At 42.9% G+C, this 13,950-nt stretch overlaps 1 protein-coding gene across 3 annotated transcripts in view; it reads left to right on the forward strand.

Annotated features, from left to right (window-relative positions):
• LOC121287241 (phospholipid-transporting ATPase IC-like) overlaps positions 1–13,950 on the forward strand; it is a 126,645-nt gene that overhangs the window by 16,099 nt on the left and 96,596 nt on the right. Inside the window, exons 1-3 of one of the 3 annotated variants that reach the window (XM_041204940.1) lie at positions 311–441; positions 5,802–5,870; positions 10,840–10,931. In XM_041204940.1, coding sequence (XP_041060874.1) covers positions 5,813–5,870; positions 10,840–10,931 — 150 coding nt within the window. In that variant the 5' untranslated portion in view covers positions 311–441; positions 5,802–5,812. Of the gene's footprint in view, positions 1–310; positions 442–5,621; positions 5,670–5,801; positions 5,871–10,839; positions 10,932–13,950 lie in introns of those variants that run through there. The other 2 variants (XM_041204941.1, XM_041204939.1) reach the window with 2 other exon arrangements.

Consider the following 13,950-nt stretch of genomic DNA (forward strand, 5'->3'; position numbering starts at 1 on the left):
TTTCAATATACTATAAATATGTAATCACCCTCTACTTGCCTGCCATTTGTTTTTCACTAACTTTTTGTGCAGGCAGTGTTGATGATTTACATAATATGTTGAAAGATGTCTTAATACACAATATCTAGACAAAGGGTTTCCTCATAGTAAATACCATAATATATCATCCTTTTCAACTGTGACTTGTACTAGCATGATTTTCCAGGCCAATTATCAGCAAATACTTTCAGTTTCAGTTATGTCCTTAAGGACAGCCCTCGCCCACACAAAACGTGCTATTCCTTCTTCAACTGATCCCAAGTGCTTGGCTGGCCAATTAAATAATAGTGTGCCATAACAGCAGAGGGAGACCTGGTATAACGTTCCTTCTGCCAGCACATGAAGAGGATATGTCAAGCCAGAGGAAAACCAAGAGCAGAGGGAGAGGCCTTGAATAGCATGGTGAGAGACTCTAACAGTAGAGAACATTTAAAAGATGAAGCCAAGTTTCTTATTCACTACTGTTGTGTACTGTGTTTATTAATGAGTCCCTTGTGAGTGAATTGCAGATGCCCTGCGTTTTCATTTGTTTTGGTCACATTGCCCTATAAATAGCATATACACTTCTACAATTTGGAAGATATGAGTGAAAGTAATTTAAAACAGAACACATCGGTTTGTGAAAGATCAGTGATGAAGCACTGCACTACTAGACTTTGAACGTCTGAAAATCCTGAAAGAACTCTCATTGTTGTAGTACGTATCATGATCTGTGTTGTGATATTTGCTTCTTAATTTCTCCATAACTACACTGAACACACCTCCAGCCAGTTTTTGATGTCCTACATTCCTTTTCTTGGTCAGCCAGGTGCTTACACTGCAAAGCACCCAGCACCATAATGAATGGTTTTAAACCAGGCTACTGAGAATCTATTCGGGTAGAGTTTCTGTTTGACAGATACAGTGCACACTAGCTCTCTCTCTGTCAGGATATACACTTAAGTCCAGAGGACTAGCAGATGAGATGTTAAACCAAGGCCCTATTGGGTGGATGTAAAAAATCCTATGGCAGTATTCAAAGAAGAGCAGAAGTGTTCCCAATGCCCTGACCAAAATTTATCCCTCAACCAACATCATCTAAACAAATTATCTGGCCTCATCTCATTGCCATTTGTGGAACCTTGCTACGTTCAAAATTGGTGGCAGCATTTGCCTGTGTTATAACAGTGGCTACACTTCAAAAGTACTTCATTGGTTGTTAATAGCTTTGAGATACAGGGAGAATGTGAAAGGAGCTGCATGTATACCAATCCTTTCTTCATTTATTCTGTTAGAACTCTGATTTGCACACTCAAAGCACCTAACACCTCTTTTAAATGGATACTCTTCACATATGTTAGTACGTGGTTTCCAAAGTGGCAGAGGTTACATTTCTGAGGGAGGTAACACATGAAAGGTTGCAACCTAAAATTTATTCTTTCAATTCATCTTTACTTTCTCACCAATAAACAGGCAAAACTTGGTTGAATTTCTCCCCAATATTAATTCCCCGATTCATAAATATTTCAAAATCAAGACATCTTGTTTTACAAGTTACAAATTTTACAGGAGCCATAAATTAAAATATCGGTGTGGGGAAGGGGGAATGATCAGAGCAGGCTACAGTGGAGTGGCCAGTTATAACTCCCGTGGAATCAGGGGAATGAGCCTGCTTCTTCTGGCTTCATAGGAAGGTGTTTGTAAAAAAATTCTAAAGCTTAGCTTTCGTAGGCGATTGCTAGGGCTGCTGAAAAAAAAGTCACCAATTTAACAAAAAAGGCCTTAACCTGATGTTAGGCCTCAACTCCACATATTCAAGGGCCTCACTGTCTTATGCTTCACCTGGGAAGCATAATAAATATGCCTCACAAAGTTGACAGTGCAATGGACAGAGCAGTTCTGGGGCAGGCCATTCCACTGTCAACTTGTAGGCTTTGCACCCATTTTTCACCTGAAGGACTAGCACAATGCATACCAATTTCTACCCCGTAACGTTTGCAGAGCATACCATTATCATCGCAGTTACTCTGTGTCATTATTGTGTACCATGTTTTGTCTTGTTATTTATCCTGTTGCTGTACCAATGAGATTTCTCAGCCTAGTTACTACAGTGGCACCCTGGTACCTGGTATCAGCGTCCTTCTAGTAATTCATATGTCAGAGAAACTCTCGGTGGGCTTCCTGTAACCAAGGTATTTTCAAAACATTTATCCTTCCAAAATGACAATAAGTGCTGGAGAAGGTATTTTCTCATATCTTACCTCAAAGTGAAAGACTTGTAAAATTTGGAGAGTTTTGGAAGGCAGTTAGTGGTGAAATTAATTGTCACATTTTTAAGCCTGACACTCAGGTGTGTGTTAAAAACATGTTTGCTGATTTTCCTGAAATTTTGGTTAGTAGACACATACCAGGGCCAGAATTTTGGGCCCCATGGAGGTCAGGAACGGAGGTGGACAGGACCCGACAATACTGCCCCTGGCCAGCATACCGGTTTCCTGGCCCGTTTCCCAATGCCGGGATGGGTTTGTTGCTGGCGAGGCCGCCCACCCCCTTGAGGCGGTCAGCCAATTCATTTATTAGGCCCTGGTTAAGCGCACTGAAACAGGAGGCCGACTTGGGTTTTTCGGTCAGCCTCCAGTTTCCTGCCTTGACGTGGAGCAGTTCAGCTGCCTGGAGGTGGGCACTCAGTGGCAGGTCAGGGTCCTAATGCTCTAGGCAGGCCTAGAGACCCTCCCTGCCAGCCTGGGTGTGGGTACAGCCAAAAGGCTACCTTGTAGAGGGATTTCCCCCACCAAGTTGGAGAAGTTGGGGTTTGTTTAGAGAAGATTAGAGTTTGAGGTAACAAATGAACAAACGTTTTAACTCAAACTATTTTGATGTATATTTCATTGAATATAACATGGTGTAGGTGTGTCCCTCAGATTGTAGCACATTTGACATTTTTGATGAATACGGTTTGCTAATTCAGATTTATGATTTATCCAAAACCCAAGGTTAGCTTGTGTTATCAGTTAGCCCATATTTCTTGATTCTTTTCCACTTAGTTTGGCTCCGTGTATAATCATGGTTTTGCAAAAGTTGTGTTGAGCAGTTCAATTCGGGTTTGAATGGAATGTGCAGAAGAACATGAAGTGCTACTGTGGTTCTCAATTATTTTACTCTCTGTTTTATTGATGCAATGTGCTCACTGTGGAGTGTATTTCGAATGAATAAGACACGAAACAATCATTTCCCTTTTAGACATGTTCAGCCAATCCAATGCCCTCCCTTTATTTTAAATTCCTATTGCCCTCCTTTCTTCTCTAGTCCTTGCTTGTATCCATCTCAGGTAAGTTGGCAGGGGAGTAGTGGTTGGGAGGTTGGTCACTGCAGATGTATGAGTTGAAGATCATCACCATAAGAGGGAAGGGAAAGGTAAGGAGAAAACGTTTGTGACAAGTTTTGTTCTGGGGTCAGGGACTGCCCTATCAGAAACAGCTGCGGAATCAGAATCAGCGATAGTTTTTAATGGGAAATGAATTAATATTTAAAAAGGAGAAACTTAAGAAGGTGTGGGGAATGGGACTGAGTAGAGAAATCTTTCAGAGACCAAACACAGTAATGCTGTAAAATTCTTTGATTCTACTTGGATTACAGCAGGATGTCCAACCTTTTCATTTGGTTACAGAAGCTGCTTTAGTTCAGTTGTATCCTCGGTGGGCACAAAATTGCCTCTTGAAGGTAGTGACAGAAATATCTCCTCCAAAATAAAGTAGCGGCAGCCTTGTTCTTTGAATCTTTTGATTTGAAAATGCCGATCCACTAATATTGCAAACGTCATCACCCAGTCACTGTGTTTGGATAGTATAGAGGCATTTCAGAGAAGGCTAGATAAGCATATGAGACAGTGAGGAATTGAGGGGTTATGCTGGTCAAGTTAGATGTGAGGAGCCTTCAGTGGAGCATAAGTGCTAGCGTGAACTTGTTGAACCCAATGTCCTATTTCTGTGCTGTATACTCTATGGGCAATATTTTCCTCCTGTTGGGGTGGGGGTTGGTAAGTGCGGGAGCAGACACGAGTGGGCGGGCTTCTGATCGGCGCCCCTGGTTGGGGGCACGCCGCCATTTTATGTGGGTGGGCCAATTAAGGCCCCCCCAGTGTGACGTCCACCAGGAAGCGCGATGTGCTCCCTGTGCGGGCGGGTGGGGGGGGGGGAGGGTGGGTTCCCTTCAACCGGGAGTCCGCTCTTTTGCGTATGCGTGTGGAAGAGCGCACAGATCTCCCTGAGGCAAAGTGCTGCCTCAAGGAGATTGGCTCACATTTTAAACCTCAAATAAAGCTGAGAAAAAAATTTCCCTGCCATGTCCTCTGATGAGTTGGGATATGTCCATAACTTTTATTTTAGAATATTGTGAGATTTTTAATTCCTCATGAAACCTCATCCCGCCCGTGGATGAAGCTTTCATGCTTTTTCAGAAGCCCGCCAGGGTTCCCAGCCTGCCCAACAGCCTTAAGGATGGACGGGCAGGTCCATTAATGACTTCAACTACTTTGTTAATGGCCTCAATAGGCCGTTGCCAGGTTGGCGGGCGTGCAACCGACTCGGGTGCACTCCCACCGAACTGAAAGTCTGAACGATGCGCCATGACGTCTGGGCACACACCCGATGTCACCCCGCGTCATTTTACCCCCGCTCACAGACCAGAAGATACAGCCCTATGTAATTCTATGTAACTGGTACAAACTTTGGGGAGGGTTAAATTGTAACATTTAAGTTTGATCATGGAATTACAATAGCACAAATAGCTGTATTCTGCATACTCCACTGAAGTCAGTGTTGTAATGGTCTGTTAATTTATATCATTATGCAGAGCCAATAGTTAAAAAGCTGTAACTCACTCAAGGCATTTGAATGGCATCTTGAATTGTGGGTGCAAAGGTTGAGTGTTTTACATTGCCTAAAAAATGCTAAGCTTTTCACGGCATTTCTGCCTTCACTGCTGTGTGTCTACATTATGGGTCCAGTCTCTTATGTGTCTGAGTTACAGGGAAAAGGTTTAGCATTAAGAAACTAGACACAAGTCTAAATTGAGACATAGGGCTGGAGGAGATTACAGAGGGTAGATTAAAACCTGTGTTCAGTCTAAATGTTTGTAACAAATAATATTAAACTCCTTTTTAATGTACTTTTGGAGCTGTCATGTAAATGCAGCTGAAGTGATTATTAAGCAGTATAAGGCTGGCAAAGGTACATGAAACTGGATTCAGGACTTGGACCAAGGTCATGTTCTTCAATCAGTTACATCATTTTACTGTTCCCACTACTGTGTTATTACTAATAAATTAAGATATCTGAAGGAATTTAAGATGACTTGATGTTTGTGGCAATGTAAAATGACAGCCTTAACTGCTTCCATTTTTTAAATATATTGGGTATAAGCTTCCATAGAGACTGTTCCCAAATGGAAATTCTTGTTAGGGTCTCAATTTCTCATGGATCTGCCTCACAGATTGAAGAGGAAGTGCACTGAGACATCAGAATTGTAAAATTAAACCAGCAAACAATGTTTCTAATATCAAAACAATATTCCGCGTGTTAATTTTCACATGATCTCTTTAAAGTGTAGGGTGGCTGAGGTGACCCCATGATTAACCCTGCTGAGGGTCGCAGGTATGAAGGATTTCTTTCTGCAATTTGGTCCTGTATCATTTACATTTTTATTAATTATATAAGCTGTGATTTGATTCACCTGTTCAATTTAGAGCTTGAGTTTATTAAGGAGCCATTTTTATTTTTCGACAGCCGTTTCCATAATGAGCACTTCTGAATCTACAAATTCAAATAATCTTGAGACATGCCAGCTGACAAAAGGTAAGATGTTTGTGCACTTATGTTATACACTCAGCACTATAGTCGGAATTGATTGTCCTGGGTACTTCCATCTAGTACTGGAGTCCAGACTATTGGGATATGGGTTGACAATCACTAAGCCCTTTTAATACACCCCTGTTGTCAGTTTATTGAGGTGGCTTAAATTAAAAGCTCAGTCCATTCACAACTGTGTAAAACAGTAGGGAGTGGAGATGGCTCTGGTGGGATTGGCACAGGTCTAAGAGGAGTTGGCACTGCCTGCACTCATGAGAGAGGTTTAATGCTCCCTGGGTGACAAAAATAGATAAGATTAAGATGAAGCAGAAAAAGTGTGTTTATGACATATGTCAGGTAGATACAATTGAGAGGCAGGCTAAATATATAATGTTCAGAGGGGAATTAAAGAAACAAATAAGAGAAACAAAGAGAGAGCATGAGAAGAGACTGACAGCAAGCATAGAGGGGAATCCTAAAGTCTTCTATAGGGATATAAGTAGTAAAAGGGCGGTAAGAGACAGAGTGGGGCCAAATAGGAACCATAAAGGTGATTTACGAGGCTAAGATATTGAATGAATACTTGGCATCTGAATTTACCAAGAAAGAAGATGCCACCAAGTCATGGTGAAAGAGGAAGTAGTTCAAACGCTTGAAGAGTTTAAAATTGATAAGGTGGTGGTATTAAATAGGCTGTCTTACTGATAAGGCGCCGGAACTGTGTGAGGATACTGAAGAAAATCGGAGTGGAAATTGCAGAAGGACTGGCCATAATTTTCTAGCCTTCCTTAGACTGGAGAATTTCAAGTGTTACACCTTCGTTCAAAAAAGAGTGTAAAACTAAACCCAGTAATTACAGGCCGGTCAGTTTAACCTCAGTCACTTGGCCAGACATGGGTAATTTGATAAGCAAATCATATTTAACTAACTTGCTTAAGGTTTTTGATGAGGTAACAGAGAGGATTGATGAGGGTAATGCTGTTGATGTAGTAAACAAGAACTCCCAAAAGACATTTGACACAGAGCCGCACAACAAATTTTTGAGCAAAGTTAAACCTCACGGAATAAGAGGGACAGGAGCAACATGGATACAAAATTGGCTGAATAACAGGAAACAATGAATAATGGTGAACTAGAGGAAGATTTAGAGTGGAGATCCCTGGGATCTTCCTTGAACAGATCCCTATTAGAAGCCCTGCTCTTCCTGGTATATATTAATGAACTAGACCTTAGTCTACAGGGCACAATTTTATAAATTTGCAGATGATAAAAAACTTGGAAGTATTGTGAGCCATGAGGAGGATAGTATAGAACTTCAAATGGACAAAGACAGGTCGGTAGGATAAGTGGACAAGGGGCATTTGAAGTTTAATGCAGAGAAGTGTGAAATTATTCATTTTGGTAGGAGGAATGCAGAGAGACAGTATAAAATACAGGGTACAATTCTAAAAGGGGTACAGGAGCAGAGGGACTTGGGTGTATGTGTGCATAAGTCATTGAAGGTGGAAGGACAGGTTGAGAGAGAAGTTAATAAAGCATTCGGCATCCTGGGTTTTAACAATAGGGGCATAGAGTACACAAGCAAGGAAGTTATGTTAAACCTGTATAAAACACTAGTTCAACCTCAACTGAAGTCTTGCATCCAGTTCTGGGCACCAAATTTTAGGAAGGATGTGAAGACATTATAGGGGGTGCAGAAAAGATTATCGAGAATGGTTGCAGGGTTAGGAACATTAGTTATATAGAAAGATTGGAGAAGTTGGGACAGTTTTCATTGGAGAAGAGAAATCAAAATCACGAGGGATCTTGACAGAACAGATAGGGAGAAACCTTCCATTGGCGGAAAAATCGAGAACCAGAGGGCACAGATTTAAAATCATTGGCAAAAGAAGGAATGGCAGCATGAGGAACAAATTCATGCAACGAGTGGTAAGGATCTGAAATGCACAACCTGAAAGTGTGGTGGCGTCAGGGTCAATTGAGGCTTTCAAAAAGGAATTGGATCATTAGCTGAAAAGGAAAAGGCAGGGGAGTGGCACTAGGCGAATTGCTCCTTTGGAGGGCCAGCACAAACATGCCAGGCTGAAGGGCCTCCTTCTGTGCTGTAAGTATTCTATGATTCTGTGACCTGAAGACACTGGGAAAAGAGCATACTTGTGGTGTCATGAATACCAACAAATATGGAATTACTTCAACTAGCTCTTCCATATAGGGTTGTGTCCATAGCTCAGTGAAAACACTCTTGACTGTGAGTCAAAAGGTTGTGGATTCAAAGGATTTCAGCACAAAATCTAGGCTGACATTCCGGTGTAGTGCAGTGTTGTCTTTCAGATTAGACCTTAAGTCATGGCCCTCTCTGCCATCTCTCATGGCCAGAAAAAAGTCCAATGACACCATTTTGAAGAAGATCAGGAGAGTTCTCCCTAGTGTCCTGGCCAAAATTTATCCCTTAACTATCACCTAAATACCGATCATCAGGTTATTATCACATTGGCATTTGCGGGACCTTGCTGTGTCCAAATTCGCCACAATATCGCTATTTTACAACAGTGGCTAGACCTCAAAAAGAAAAGTACTTAATTAGCTGCAGTGGAGGTGCTATATAAAAGTAATGTGATTATAAGGATTCAAAATACTATTCATAATTCGCTGGATTGACTCATTCTACTATTTTAAATGGAACAGCAGCAACCTTCAGTCGTACTGCAAGCTCTGTGACATTAAAAAAGCCTAAGTTTAGCACAGCTATTCAGACTCTCTCGATAAAGTGAATGCTTAACATGGTGCACCTGTACCATGGAGTGTTGGGGTGCAGGTTGCATATAAGCAATTCACACCCCTAGCAAATTCTTGGTTATAGGCTGGCCAAGCGCCAAGCAGAATCTAGCTGTTCTCCTCCAAGAAATAAGGGGAAGGATATGACTAATGACTGTGGATGCAGCTGTGCCCCTCCCAGCAATCTGTCACAGAACGGTGCTGGTGGAGGCTTATAGCAGCTTACACGATGTGAGAAACCCCACAGGAAAATACCAGGGAGATATTTTTCAGAGTCTATGGGTGGGATTTTCCGGTCCCGACACTGGCAGGCATCGTCGTGGGCGGGACGGGAAAATTTGGAGGGTCGTTAAAAGTCACAGCCCTCCGAATTTTCCCATCCTACCCGCGATGATGCCTGCCAGTGTCAGGGCCGGAAAACTCCAGCCCCTATGGCTGGTCACATAGTAGAGGCACTGTATTATTGCTTCCTTGCAGATTTAATGCAACATTTGTTCTCAAGCATGAACAGCATCAATTTTGAAAGCATCAGTAATAATAACAGGACAGTGCAGGGCTAAGAAGTCATTGAATGGCACATGTTTCCATGGCACTTTGAGAATTGGCTCAGGATATAAAAGCTCAGGATGAATCCCTTGGTTTGAACTGTGGCTTGTTTCATGCAATCACTTGAACTGTTCTAAGTTGGTTTCCTGGTTCTTTTCACTGTACATACCCATGGGTGAATTGTTGTGCAGTTATAGGTCATACCATTCAACTTCTGCATCTTTTGTACTCGCTTGAAAGTGGTGTGAATTACAGCATCATTTTAGAATAAGACTCTTATTCTGGTTGTTTGATTTTAGTTCTCAACATACTGTAGCTGGCACGGCATCACACTAATTTACTGGACACTTAATCTAACGTGTTTGGTTAGAATACTTTCAGTAGTATAGAAAGCACGCAAAGTCGCTGCCATCCAATACTTTACAGGCAGTGTGTATTTCACTGAGGCGTGTTGTACTATAACATTGAGTGTGGTATGAGTTTTAGATCACTCCCAGTTTTGAGCAGTGCGGAGTTATACTGCTGGCTCTGCATTGCTGCCTAGCCCAAGTAAATGGAAGAAAATTTAAGTGCTTGATGTAGAAAGAAATGACTGGGTTGACTAGTTCTTTGCTAACACTGAAGAATTAACTATAAATGAAACAGACCAAGACTTCCTTGCTGTGGTGACCAACCCTGATTCGGATGCAGTGGTTTCAGTCCTACGGGTCTGCTGTGTGCTGTGTCTTAATGCACATCAGTAGTCTCTTTGTACCAAAGGAGAGTATTATAGCTGGCCTGTTAATTTAAAAATACATCCTCAGGGACCAGCAGGGTGTTGCTGACCATTTTATAGATAATAAATAATAAAAACAAAGTGCTGGAGAATCTCAGCAAGTCTGGCAGCATCAGTGGAGAGAGAAACAGAGTTAATGTCTTGGTCCAATATGACTGTTTGGAATAGTGTATTATAGATAATATCCTATTACATCTTAATTTTAAACTATTTACATCAGCTTTGAAATAGTAGCCTATATACCTTACTCCACATACTGTGTGTTCCTTGAACAAGACTCTGAATGATGCTGTACCTGTGGTGTTGTAGACCCATACAACAGGCAGAGTGTGGATTCAATTTTCACTCTTGGAACCAATTGGTCATCCATGGTGCTAGTCACAGTAAGAAAAGTGAAATTCCGGACTTTAATGAGTATTGTGATTGCTGTAATAATTGACACAAATTCTCTTTATATCTTGTTACTGACCTTCATTCACTGTTTTCATTTGTTTCCATCTCAGTGGTTAATTTTATTTTGTTTTGCCCATTTGTGTTTCATTTGGTGGTACCAAGAATGGCAGAATAGTGGGTGCTGTTATTGTGAGGGAAGGGGATGGGGTGGGGGAGCAGTGAGAGTTGATATTGATGAGAACAGTGGGGGTCAGGAGTGAGCAGGGGGGGAGAGCAGTGGGATCCTCTAATGAGCAGAATAAAGCAGTTTATAAGCGTTATAATTACTGGCCAATAGAAGATTTCTAGAAATTAAACTGTGTCTCTCCTCACCGCAGAAAAGAAAATCAAATATAAAGAGAAAAGAATTTAGGAAAAGCAGCAAATAGTGGGAGAAATCAGTAGATAAATCACAAACTGAATGCATGTCAATTTTTTACTTTCCAGACAATACCTGGGAAGTCAAAGCTAACAACAGGAGATACCATGCTCAAATCAAGGAACCTTTCTTCCTTTGTCTTAAGAAAAGGAAATATGCTGTAAGTTTCTTTCTTAATTTTTATGGGGAATGGTCCATACTGATTAACTCACGTTCAATATTTCATGATAGTAAACCATTGGTGCTGAGCCAAACACATAACCTCATCTTATGGCCGGGAACTCTCTCGGAGTTGCTCCTGGTTAAATAGTGTATTCAGGGTTTCAGCTCCACTTCCAGCAATGTTATGGGGGCATTTCCAAGGAAACATCTGATCTATATTCTCAATAATTACATTTCCAAGTATTTAAAATTGAATTTAACTGTATTTATGCAGATGCAAAGACAAATGTAACGACTCCAGAAGTATTTTTCTGTGTTTGACTTGTAACAGTTGCTAAGGGACTTGAGACGTCTAGGTGACCCACATGGTTAATTGTAGACCAGAGCCTTCACTCGCCTGTCTGTTTGTTTTGCTGCTTCTATAGTTCAAATCATGGAGAGTTTTATCTATGCACCGTCTCCTTTATCCTGAAAGCAGAACTGTAGACCTGTTAAAGCAGCACCAAGTACATAAGTGTATAAAACAGCATCAGATTGCATGAAACCTTGTCTGAGATGCTGTATAAATCTCATGGCTTCAAAGATTATAGCTTTCAGTTCAGTTTTAATACGTTATTGGTGGATCTACTGTATGGGTAAACAGAAACAATGGGATAATTTACCTGGTTCACATTTCAAGCATGAAGTTGTCACTAATCTGGGCAATTACCCTCAGTAACTCCATCTTTTCCCGGATCTTGTTTCTAGATGTAGAATTGTAGCGTGCAGAATAACATAACGCAAGCAGACCACCAGAGTAATTCAACTAGGGCTTTATTTACATTGTTATTAAAAATTACTTACGCAGATTACCTCCAAATTGCCTGCCCATTATGGCTGCACATTGATCAATTGTTGATTAATCGGAGTTAGTGCAACGTGACTGTGTAAAGTACAGAGCACAAAATCTGTATTCCACCACCTCACTCGTTCACCTGGGCTGCAGTTCTACAGTCACCAGTAGTTCTCTGGTACAGTCCCTCTCCGTGTGTGAGCTAGAATCTTGTGTGTCAGAGGCCATACAAGCCTGAAGTACCCCTGCTGAGCACAAGAGGGATTGTTCTGGATATTTATTTTTCTTCTACTCTCCCTACGCTCAAGGACAACTGTAGCATACTAACTGCCTGATGGTGATTGGCTAATTTAGAACAGCGTAGGGATTGAACCTAGGATCCTTCTTGCTTATGACCTAGCACATGTCACAGAGTACGATAACCCAATGAAGAATTGGAGGAGCTTAAACTTAAAATATAATTCCTGGTTTTACTTATCAGATTACTGTTATCAGATACAATAAGGGCTTAAATATCCAGTGCACTGGTAAGATTGCAGGATAAGAGAGTGATAAACTGCTGGAACCTCATTTGAATAAAGCTGCTGGGTCAGTGCAGAGGGCAACATAGGTTATGGTTGTGGAGAACTTTCCAACTCAACCATTACATGCCATCTCCAGGCTACAAAAGGGTGCCTGACTCAACTGGGACAACATAGGGTGCTGTTTACTGGAGGTGATGGGGGTCTTGCCAGCTCTCCAGCAAGTGGGCGAGACTTCCACCATGAGAGCCTCGCATCACCTCTTTTTAGAGGAGACCCATCCAGATCAAGGACCCCAGGGGCAGAGGTGCTGCTTGCTGAGAGCTACCGGCCAGTCTGAGGCCGGCAGATGTATTGAATGGAAGCGCCAATGGGAAGGCAGTGGCTGTTGCCGGTACAACACCTACTCGAGGCCTAGGATCGTCACTGGATCCCAGGCCACAGCTAAGTGATGTGGTGGGGTGGAGTTCACAGGGAGGTGGGTTGGCAGCGAGGGCAGGGGGCTGGCTGTCAGAGGGCCCACCTTGTTCCCGACGCCGGTTTCCTTGATCAGGTACTGAGTGCCTTTGAATGAGGGACCCCCTCTGCCTGTTGGCTTGGTGTGATCCCCACAGGGCAAGTTCCTTGCCCACTCACTCACCATGCAAAGAGCGCGACAAACGATCTTGTGTGTGACTACCTAGGTTAATACCAGCGGTGGTGGATGAGGCACTTAAGTGGGCATTAATAGTCCATTAAGGGCCCCAGTTGGCAGCAAGGCATGCAGGCTGCCTATGGACCTTGTCGCCATGGACTTAAGCAGGGTGGAGGCAGGAAGCCGCCAGAGTACCCATTCGCCGCCCACCCACCTGATTAAATGCCTCCGCCAACAAACTTACCAAGGGGAGGGCATTCAACTCCACCCGTAGAGTATTCATAAAAGAACAGGGGTGGTATATAATGGAGGTGACAGTGGTGTTGCCCATCAGCTGGAGAGCCGGCGAGAGGTCCTCAACACCTTTTTTTGGGAAGGCCCACCGTATTAAGTTCCAATCATGCATTTAGTTGGACTGTGGCATGCCTTACCCGGCATCAAGGATACAAGGGCCTGAAAATCCCACCCACCGAGAGGCCAAAGCCTGGCAATTAAATTGAACAGAAGCACCATTAATGAGGCAGTGGCTGCTGCTAGCACTACGCCTACTGGAGGCCGAGTATCGTCGCTGGATCCCAGTCCACTGGTGAGTGGTGGCAGGATGAGCGTGGCAGGGTTGGGGGGGGTCACAGATAGAGGGATAGACAGTAAGGGCAAGGGGGTGGTTCTCAGTGGGACCCCCTCCCTACTGATGCTGGATCCCTTGATCAGGCATTGAGTGCCTTTGAATGAGGGACCCCCCCCCCCCCACCCCAGGAGCCCACAAGTAGTCGCACACAGGTTTGCTTGTTGTGCTCCTTGCATGGCGAGTCCCCCTGCCACTGCATTAATGCCCGCTTAAGGGCCATTAACAGATGGGAAGGAGACAGGGTCCCACCCGCCACCATCCTGCCTGATTAGATGCCACCCAACTGCCAAACTAGCCATTGGAGGGGACATTAAATTCCACCCAGGGAGACAGAGAGAGTTATCAACTATCATGGACCCTCTATTTTAAGGTATTTTTTTCATACTTTATTTTCTCACAGTA

Source organism: Carcharodon carcharias, chromosome 14, assembly GCF_017639515.1.
Source record: "Carcharodon carcharias isolate sCarCar2 chromosome 14, sCarCar2.pri, whole genome shotgun sequence".
In the NCBI taxonomy this organism is placed as follows: domain Eukaryota; kingdom Metazoa; phylum Chordata; class Chondrichthyes; order Lamniformes; family Lamnidae; genus Carcharodon; species Carcharodon carcharias.